The sequence below is a fragment of the Bacillus rossius genome, chromosome 12 (assembly GCF_032445375.1).
Source record: "Bacillus rossius redtenbacheri isolate Brsri chromosome 12, Brsri_v3, whole genome shotgun sequence".
NCBI lineage: Eukaryota > Metazoa > Arthropoda > Insecta > Phasmatodea > Bacillidae > Bacillus > Bacillus rossius.
The window spans coordinates 54,962,445-54,973,116 of record NC_086339.1 but is presented as its reverse complement, the minus strand read 5'-3'; the positions used below and the strand labels follow the sequence as shown (position 1 = coordinate 54,973,116).

The 10,672-nt window shown below is 33.8% G+C and overlaps 1 protein-coding gene across 3 annotated transcripts; it reads left to right on the top strand.

Annotated features, from left to right (window-relative positions):
• The first annotated feature begins 318 nt into the window (after positions 1–318).
• Positions 319–10,029, top strand: LOC134537953 (uncharacterized). 3 transcript variants are annotated; one of them, XM_063378964.1, is made up of 5 exons: positions 319–455; positions 5,622–5,761; positions 5,852–5,929; positions 7,449–7,553; positions 9,045–10,029. In XM_063378964.1, the coding sequence occupies exons 2-5, from the start codon at positions 5,683–5,685 to the stop codon at positions 9,623–9,625; spliced, it is 843 nt and encodes a 280-aa protein (XP_063235034.1). In that variant the 5' UTR covers positions 319–455; positions 5,622–5,682; the 3' UTR covers positions 9,626–10,029. The 3 variants fall into 3 exon arrangements, with proteins under 3 accessions (XP_063235034.1, XP_063235035.1, XP_063235033.1); XM_063378965.1 differs by lacking the exon at positions 5,622–5,761 and having other exon boundaries at positions 325–455; XM_063378963.1 differs by lacking the exon at positions 319–455 and having other exon boundaries at positions 4,109–5,761.
• Positions 10,030–10,672: the final 643 nt, after the last annotated feature.

Sequence of the window (10,672 nt, the reverse complement as noted above, 5' to 3'; positions counted from 1 at the left end):
TAAAACGTACGTTTTAAAGAACGATGTTTGTTTATTAAGTAAAGTATAATTTGGAAATTCGTCGTACAAGTTTTTTACTGTGTAGACAAAGTTTCAGATTGGAACAGAAACGTAAGAAAGAATTTTTTACAAATTAGAAATAGGTATGTATGTTTTGTTTTTTATTATCGCGTATTTTCACGTTTTTTATTCTTATCTTAAAATAGATATAATAAAGCCGCTCTAATGAGATTTAATTGTTTCTTGGTTAACAAAAACTGTTAATTATCAAATATTGTTAAATGTTAATATTCGATTTATTATTATTTACGCGACGTCATACTGTACGCGTATGCAATACGACTCGATTCGTTGCTGTAACATAACATAGCAGGTTATGCGGTATCAGAAGTAATGAGTACCGTAACGATACGAAAGTAACGAGTACTAATTGTTATAGTAACGAATACATACGGGTACATTTTTTTCGTTACTTTTAATCCTCTAGATTTTAAACTATAGTTGTATCGTATATGTATTATTTACCCAAGGTCATTAGATACCAGGTCATCTCATCCCGCTATTTTACTGTTATTGGTCAATCGCGTCTGACGTACATGCTAGACCATATTGCCGCGGGAATTCAAATTAATCACGTGTCTAAATGGCACTTTCTTAAATTTTCCGATTCACATAGACTGATGTAATTTATGTACAGGTTAAATGTATCACGTGTTTCCGCTAGTAATATATTTAATCTTTGTTATGTTGTCAGTTATTTAATCGTAAATTAGGCTCAAATGTGTATTTTAAAATCTAAACTGGTGTTGTTGGTAAACATTGTGATGCGTGCTGTTCTTGCAATATTCACAACATTGTGTTATTTAATGCTAGTTTGTTTATGCTTGTTACCATTGATAAGTAATTATATTCAATATTACATTTTGCTTCCTTGCTAGATGTTTAAGTTTCAACATGTTATGTTCATTTGCAGTAGTAAACAAACTTTGTAAGTGTATTAAATATCATACAATATAACAAGTTTTATGGTAATGACTATCCTCCAAAAAATATTCTAAGAATATTTAATGGCCCTTTAACTACCAAATTTTATATTTGTGTGCAGTAATATGATTTTGTCTAATCCATTGCATTCTAACCTGTGGATCTTCCACATGTGATCCCTCTGCCCTTTACCTATCTCTGAGCTTTCCAAAATCCCCTCTCTTTAATTGCCTTAACCTATTTCACCATTCTTTCTTTCTCCTCCTTTACAGTGTGTCCCACACAAGCTCCATCATCATCACTGATGGTCTATGCATCTTCCTTCTTCCGTCATCGTTTCTCCTCCGATATTTGTCACTTATCTCACAACATTGCATTGTACCTTTATAACTCTTAAATGTCCATCGCTAGGTACGAGTCCCAAATTCCTGTGGCGTATTCCATATCTGGTTATCACCAACATGGAAGATGCCTTTTCATTGACTTTTATTTCTCTCCTTTAGTGTCATAGCAGTTAACCCCAGACCCCTACTCCCTTCTTGACCGTCCAATATATTTTTTTTTTAATCTACTCATCATGCTTTCCCAGACATCTTTCATTATGAACAGCAAGGGCCCCATGGCACTCCCCTGTGGTACGTACTCCATGTCACCACTCCCTCTTCCTACCATTAATTTCATATTAAGTGAGCTAGTAATTTTGCATAGAAAATTTTATTACAGACCTGTCATTTATAATTATTAATTTAAGTAAAAAAAATTAAACTGCACTCTAAAGCTGTCTGGCCTACTATTAACCATGTCCCTTTCCATCAGCTGTAATTCTTAAGAATGGTAACTCCTGAGTAACATGGTAAATGATCACTATGTGAAAGGTTTGCTAGGTTAACTAGGATCTGTAATTCTGAAAATGGTAGCTCTAAGTGAAAGATTTATTAGTGTACAATAATAACACAATTATTTTTTTAAAGTAATTAATTCTTTAAAAGATATGTATTTCCCTGCTTAAATTCTTTCATTTTAATCCTTACTCAACTTATTTACCAAAAACTAATAGTCTCCAAAATTACCACATATACTATTAAATTTTGATGTAAAATCTCAAATTAAAATTGCAACACAAACTCCCAGATCATTTACCATGATAAAAATATTTTGGTATTTTGGCATTCTTGGCAGGTACATGTTTCCAAGCTGGTATTCCTAAATATGCTCCTTTCCCACTACGGCCACTACTTACGCACCATAGTGCAGGCAGTAAGGCATACTCAGTTTCTGATTTACCTGAACACTTCTTCTGGAAGAAAACATGCCTAAAACACTGAAACACTTTATTCCTACCTTGTGATACTTTCCAACAAGTGGTCCGCAAATATGTGGCTTAAATCACAAATATCACAGACCATTGTTCAAAGTCTTTATTACATGATACATCGCTGGGTAATTTTATTTCATCTCTTAACATTGGAACGTAAAATTGTACTAATCCGTTAATGAGAAACAGTATCACATAAACATCATTTGCAGTTTAGACAAACATAATTTTTTTTTGAACGAGAGTAACTAGAATAAAAAAATATATTTTTTTTAATTTGTCAGAAAATTAAACTACTGGTAGAAGATGGAGCATGAGAATAGTTTTTTTTATTTTGTGATCAGATGTTCACAGTAGTAATCATATTTTGAACTGTTAGTTACAAAAAATTTCACCACAAAATGCCAAACTTCTGCTGTAAGAGGTAGAAAAAGAGGCAGGTTTTTTAAATGTGTAGACAGTGACATTCCTCTAGTTTCAAAGGTTAAAAGTGCAAAACTTTATTTGTGTAGAATAAAATTGTACATTTGTATATAAAAAAAAACCAGCATGCAAACAAACATATACACTTAATTTGTATCAATATAAATGTTTATTTACATGTTCGTAATTAATCTCCTTGATTGTGTTTGTAAGATTAATTTTTTGTTACAAGTAAAAAATATATAAATGTTGTAAGACCACCTAGTGAAAAATGACCAAGCTAATAGTAATTACAACAATTATGTGAACAAATGACCATCAATAATATAATCCACTATAACTCTAGTGTGTTAAAATGTAGTAAAAATTTATGTACCTACTTAAAATAATTCTTAAGTGACAGGATTTAAATCTGGAAACTTGTAATCCATAACTACGTACAAACCACTGAGCCAAATAAACATAATAATTTACTGTGAAAAATATTTCATTGTCGGCAAGTGTTTGTATCCTAGGAGTGTAACATCTTTTAAAACTTGCAATATTTATTTTTGTGACTATTAAATTTATTACTAAATGTACTCGTGATTATATTGATGATTTGCATTTCGAAGTCACCATTAATTTAACAGATTTTCATTATTTTTCATGCACATAACACATTTCTCCATATCTTAAATTGTTTTCATTTTATTAGATGCAGTCTGTATACTCTCATCATAATTCTTTACTGCTAGAAACAGTAACAAGGTAATTTTTCTCAAATAATTCATCAGAAATATTTCAACAATCCAAATCTGATCCCAGAACATAATTCATTACATCAAAATTCAGTATTTAACAAAATATATTGGTAATCCATAATAATCTACATTTACTTATGCCTATTATAAATTGTGGTGAGTAAGAAGCTATAAAAGAAATACAATTAGTCACTATGTTCTGTCATACAAACTACATCAATTGACATGATATTTCTTTCTAAATATTTCATCAACATAAATAGGCACTTCAAGTATGTTTTATAATGAACACATATTTGAAAGATAAATAAAAAGCTGACAAAAATACACAAAACTTTATTTTTTACTACAGGCATTTTCTCATTACTATTTTGCTTTAATTGCTTTTTTCAATGCAAATGTGTAGGAATTGTTTTCCCAACTTGTAGCTGATCATTTATTACATTAATTTACATAAAAAGTAATTTAATATTTTTTCTGTAATTTTACATATTTGCGAAGTTTCAAATGGTTTAGCGTTGTCTCCTTAATGAAATATGTACATAAATAAATTTTGTTACCAAGATATTTATGTAAATGATATAACATTATTTACATGTTGGTTAATACCACCTCTATTAAATGTTAAATTTATTTACTATACTGTTGCCATTAGTTTTTTTTTTATAAAAGTCATTTCGCACAAAATCCTGGATAAAAAGAATTAGTGTGGCAGCTAGCCATGAAAATTAATACCATATTTTCTTTATCTCTGAAATTTATATGGCATATGTATGTATGTGTGTGTGTGTGTATATATATATATACATACACACACACATACATTACTATATAATTGTACGAATAAAATATAAACTGCAAGGCTTTCAATATCATCACACTTTAATGTGATTGTTAAATTGACAAAGTCACAAGACCCACTTGGCTGACCCAGCCACAGGCTGGAAACAGTGGATGATGATGCTTAGTATAAATTTTGGTGTGTGGTAGACAAATACAGGTTATAAATTGAGGTAAAACTAAGCATGACTCCCTAAATACTTCATTTGGAGCTAACAAGACATATTTTACATCACTAGATTATTACTTGTTACCATGGGCACCCATACCTGGGGCATAACCCCCCCCCCCCCCCCCTGATAGAGAAAGACAAAAATGTAGTTACGTATAAGTCATCCAACACTGAAATATTTTCACGTAGAAGATTTTAAATATATGTACCTACTTACAAATCACCATTTGTCTTCCAAAATATTTAAAACACCATATACCTCCAGATCTCACTTCCCCCCCCCCCCACCCCCCAATATATCACATGGGTGCACTTGCTTGTTACATAAGTATACAAACACATTTGTAACTTTTCCATGCATCTGAATTACTTAGTTTGATATGCTACATATTTTCTATTCATGTTGAAAACAACTGTGGTTAGGTTCAGGTTTTTTTTTTGTTAAACTGCATTAAATCACTGTGGCCCAATTATGACCACAAAACATATTAAAAATTATAAAATGCACAAATATGTAAATATAATAAGAACATCGACAATTACTTGTGAATGTAACACGGGACAACTCTTTGCAATATGACCAGAGTTATTTATTTAGTTTCAATTTAGTGAAAAACCAGAGAAAGAAAACAATACAATGAAAGAATGAGTGATCTGACAAGCTATGGAATGTTTGCTATTTGAAGATAAACAAAGCAATGACAAATTAATTAAACCAGAAAATGAAGTTCATTAGGTGTTGTTCACATCAAACATGCTTTTATTCAATGAACGCTGAGCAATATCAGGAGCCTTATTGTTTTCCTACAAACATAATACATCCAATAACATTTAGTCCTGTCAAACAGTTTTAGAAGTTCTATCTTGCGAAGTCATAAGTTTTTGTTAAACAATTCTGTAGCAAACACACATTCTGAAATTATCCATGACTGCAATTTACATGTAAATTATTTCATATGAAATACAAAAGATTAATATCACTCCAAACACACCCCACAATTTTTTTTGCTAAATCTAAATGGCGTTTTCCACTTGACCGTTTGGTGGCGCACCTGGTGCGCACCCAGTGCGACCCGAAAACCAAAAATGTGCAACTGTCACGTGACTGACCCAAATGAGTGCATATTGGTCTTCCTCTAACAAGTGGAAGGTGACGCGGGAAAAGTGCAAAACAAGCGAAGTGTGTACTGATAACCTAAATCAAAATGAATGAAGAAATGCTTGTGGTAAGCATTGGCGAACAATTAAGCAGTGGAAGTTTCCAGTGTAAGGTGCTAATGTCTGGTAAGTGTTTAATATGTTAATGATATACTGTAAATAACATAACATCCACAAGTCACTGATGCATAGCTCTGGTTAATGGTTCTGTTATAGGCGTAGAAATGGAAGTTGCTATTCCTGCGGCCACTCTGAGGACAATTGGAGCGACGACATGCGACGCACCGATTGTTGGTATGACGTTAATATATTTTGTAATATTTCTAAATAAAATGTAAGGTTATATTTTCAAAAACACCAAACGATTTGATCCTCATAGTTGAAGTCAGACGAATTGCGAAGATGAAAGCGTGTCCCAAATGTGTGATCAAATTATTCAGTAATTGTGAAGTAAAGGGACACAGTTTAATAAAGTTGGCAAATATGATAGTTGTCCAGTCTCCAGAAGTAGCTTTATCTTCCACCAAGAGGTATTTTGTGGAATTCTGAAAACTCCCCAACAAATCCCATGGTGTTACCGGTCTTAAAATCCACAAAAATTGTGCGGTTGAAGTGTAAACAATATGTAAATGTTAAATAACACAGTGAAGTATGCTGTCTTAAGAAGAATAATGGCTAGAAGTAAATTCAGAAAATGAATGTGCGTGAAACTAAAAGTTGGTGAGATGGGGTGGGCAAGAGATAGGGGAAGCCACAGAATATAAATATCTTGGGGGTTGTATTACAGGCTGATTTGAGGTGGGCAAAACAGGTAGAAAGAGTGGTTATAAAGGGATGGAGGGCTTATGGCCTGCTCGGAAGGGTGTTGAATGTAGTCAGTGGGGAAGTGAAGTAAAAAAGCATATTGTACAATGGTTCTGCCAATGTTGGAATATGTTGCTGCAGAGTGGGATCCATATGTGTAAGTGAAGGTACAAGAACTAGAAAAGATACAGAGAAGGGCAGCGAGATGGGTGATCAATAAATGGAAAATATATGGACAGGATGGTGAGGAGGAAAGAAACGATAGGCCATCAGTGATGATGAAGGAAATGGGATGGAAACCACTGAAGGACAGGAGGAGAATAGAAAGCATGGTCAGGATGTACAGGATGGTAAAATGTGAGGCTGGTTGGGGAGGGTTGCTCTGCAGTCTAGCTAAGGGAGTGTTTAAGGGTAGAGAAACCAATAGATTCAAAGGGTGTGGAGGAGAACGGAGAGGGGCAGACAGTGTATGCTTGTGAGGACTGTGAGGGAGTGGAATGTTCTAGCGAGGAATTGGTGACTGTGAGAGGGGCTGGTGGATTAGCGTTGGAGGGACGAGAGGCCACCGGGCAAAGGCCCAATTGTGAGGTTAAACTTTATTATTTATATTATTTATCCAGAAAAGATAAAAAGTGTTAACATAGTTTTAATAACGACAAAAGAAGGCTAGCAATTATATGGTTTTGACTTGACCAACTGAGGTGTAGTACCACAGAATCATAACTATCATTCTATTTTTTTCAGTCTAGTAAATATACTAATTGTTGTGTTGTACAGTTGTCATCTTTTCTGCCACCATGATTTAGATATATTATAAATAACTTATATATTGGCAATTGCCATTGTATAATTGCTTTTTTGGTATCTGTTTGAAGGTTATAATTACTGTGTTTTATTTCAATTACTATATATATTTTATTAATTTTGTTCTGACTTGTTCTACATCCCTGAGTTTTGTTAAGTTTAAGAATCAGTGGAACACACAATACAATAAATAACATTGTTTCAGATGCAAAGTCAGATGATGTTCTTGGAATCTCCATGGAGATGCAAACCACACCAGATGATGTTGGAATCCATCCAGGTACCTCAAAAGAAGCTGGCATAAATGCAGGTATTATTTTTTTCTGTTTGTCTGTGTTATGTCTGTTTTAAACTTTAGGGGAAAACATAAATTAGGAAGGTTGATGGGGGGGGGGGGGGGGGGGGGGGGGGTGAAAATGTGTGGTATGTGGTATTGCAATTGAGACCTATGCCATAGTATATTTATATAGTTCACTGTGTGTATCTGAAAGTTTATGTGGCCAGATTTATCATTCATGTTTACAACCAGTTCTAGGTGCATGTGTGCTCCTTCATAATATTTGCAAAAATAAACTTTACTGTATTGCATTAGTATTGGTTCTCTGGTTAATTTTGTTCAAAGAAGCACCCTTATTTATATACGTCACAGTTGTGCGGTATTATGGCCATATATTTTCTTCATGTAGCACATTGAGCTTGACCTCAGATGTACAGTTTGAAAAAACTTTGTCATCAATTGCCTACCAAACATCCTTTTTTAACATTGTTAATGTTGGCATGACAGGCAAGGTGTATAATTATATAAACAATATTTTGATGTTAAAAATTTTGAAATTCCATAGTATATCTAGTAGCTACACAATTCTTGTTTCCAATTACACAGTCATAAGATCAGCAGTTAACTATTCACAAAATACATGGCGTGCAGCTTTGTATTCAGTAAATATTGAATTATGCAGGTAGTGTGTGCCAGCTACATAACTAATTTCAGATGTATATTGTAAAACAGTTTATACAAAATACTCTTGTATGTTAAATGTAATTCGTATAAGTGATACCGGTTTATATGGCATTTTTAGTGTAAATAACTACCGAATCAAACTATACTGTGGCTACTGCTTTCACAAAATTGATACGAAATAAATTTTTTTTATATATTTAACATACATATTACAACATATTGTTTGATGGTTTATATTGACATGTAGCAAGTCTATACAGCTACTTGATGTTTCTCACATGACACTCGTAGGGCTGGAAGTTCATGTTGTAGGCCAACTTCTGCCAGTAAATGTCGTGTCAAACAGCAATAGATTCATTGATAGAGGGTGCAAAAGGTTTAAGTGAAATCTCAAATTCATTGGTACAATTCTCTAGGGATGACAGCCATGCGTATTGGGAAAAGTGGTTCCTCTTACCTGCCCTTAAGTGCCATTACACAGAATATTAAATGTACCCTCAAACATTTTCATCCTGTAGCGATGAAAGTATTGGTGTCCGATCTCATGTTTGTTGGCAATTGTTGTAGTTTAACATTACCTATCATCATTTCAGTGCTGTCACACTAATTGTCAATGATCCTATGTATGCCATGAACATTGCAATTGTAATGTAATTTCTTTAAAATGAATTAGTTTACACTGTACTGCACTGTGAAAGTGCTATTAAAAGATATATCATTATATTTGCAATTGCATGCAACAGAACTGAATTTGCATATTTTCATTGTGAAACCACTTCACTATTGCAAGTGGTTGTGAACACTTTCCAGGTGAGTGTGGAATCAATGTATTTGTTTCAGATGCAGAGTGGAAAGAGCCGGAAACTAAATTATTGCTCGATAAATATGCTGCACACCTTGACAAGGTGGGGCCTATGAAGCGGTTTCGCACAAAGAAAGTAATGTGGGAGCAGATTGCCAGTGATATTGAGAATATTTTATCAATCAAGAGGACCGGTATCCAGTGCCAGAACCGGTTCAAAACTATCATGAAACGGAAGAAACTAGCAATGACAAATAATAGTACATCAGGTTCAACGCGGGAAGCTGTGCCTTTTGAAACAGAGTACAGGGCCATCGCAGCAGTTGACGACTCTCTTGTACCAGATGTAATGAGGGGAGTTGATAAAGTCATATTGAACTCTAAACCCATTCCCACATCAGAGAATTTTGATGCAGGACCCATGTCGTCTCCATCATCATCATTTTCATCCTCATCCTCATGCCAATCTCCATCTCCCATCGTGAAGAAGAAACGGCACAACAAGATAAAGGAGTTAAGTGATTTACTGCATGAACTACATACATTAAGGGAGGCAGCAAAAGAAAGAAGGCAAAAAGAGAAAATGGAGTTTCTGAAGGAACTATTTAAAAAAGAGTAAACCGGTCTTTGTTCTTCATGCATGCATATGTGTTTAAATTGAAACGATTGACAAGAGGTTATGTAGCTCAATGTTGTACACAGTGCTTTTTATTTCCTTTTGTATACTTATTTACCTTTTCATATACTTATTTACTATATGTAACATTGACATTTTCAGATACACTGTTCTTTTTGGCTGCCTAATATTATTTTGTGTGAGAATTTGTGTGAAACATAAAACTATATTATTTCTAAATAAAGTGTGATAATTGTGTGATACCAAATTACCCTGCATAATGTCTACCATTTTATTTCCAAACTGAGAGCAACAAATTGTGGATATTATTAAAAATTTGAAGAACACCAATATAATAGATGTATATGAACTATCCAACTTTGTTTAACTACAATTTCTGATTGATTTTAATCATTTACCATTACAAATAAATCAGGGAATTGTTATCTAATTTGCTGATGATACATCAATCATCTTTGAGGGGCAAAATAAGTAAAGCTACTTCTCAAATGAACTATTGGTTTTTAGATAATAGACATTCTCTGCATACAGATAAACAGTGTACATTAATTTGAGAAAGGTAAAAAAGTTCAAATAATACTGAATTGGATATAAACATTGATGGTAACTTCATTGCTCCAGCATCAGAAGTTAAATTTTTGGGTATTTAAATAGATAAACTTAACGTCGACCGGGGCTACGCCCTCCCTGAGCCCGATATGCCTTACGCCATCGACACCCCTCTCCTCGCATCACCACCCTCTATTTCAAACCTCCCGCCCTGTGTGCGTGTGAGGCGCCAACAAGAGGCGAGATTAGAGTCTGTGCCACGACCCCTTTTATTTTATTATTCAATTTTCATGTTTACGTGATTGCTACCGGTCTTTTCTTTAAATAATATTCCCTAAGTGTTTGTTTTAAGTGCTAGTTGGTAAGGACGGCGCAGCGCCCCACGCGGCAGGCAATGGAATTACCCGCAACCAGTTTGAACCATAATCCCAATTAAAATAATTAATACTCAACATAAATAATTAAGGAAACTTTGTTATA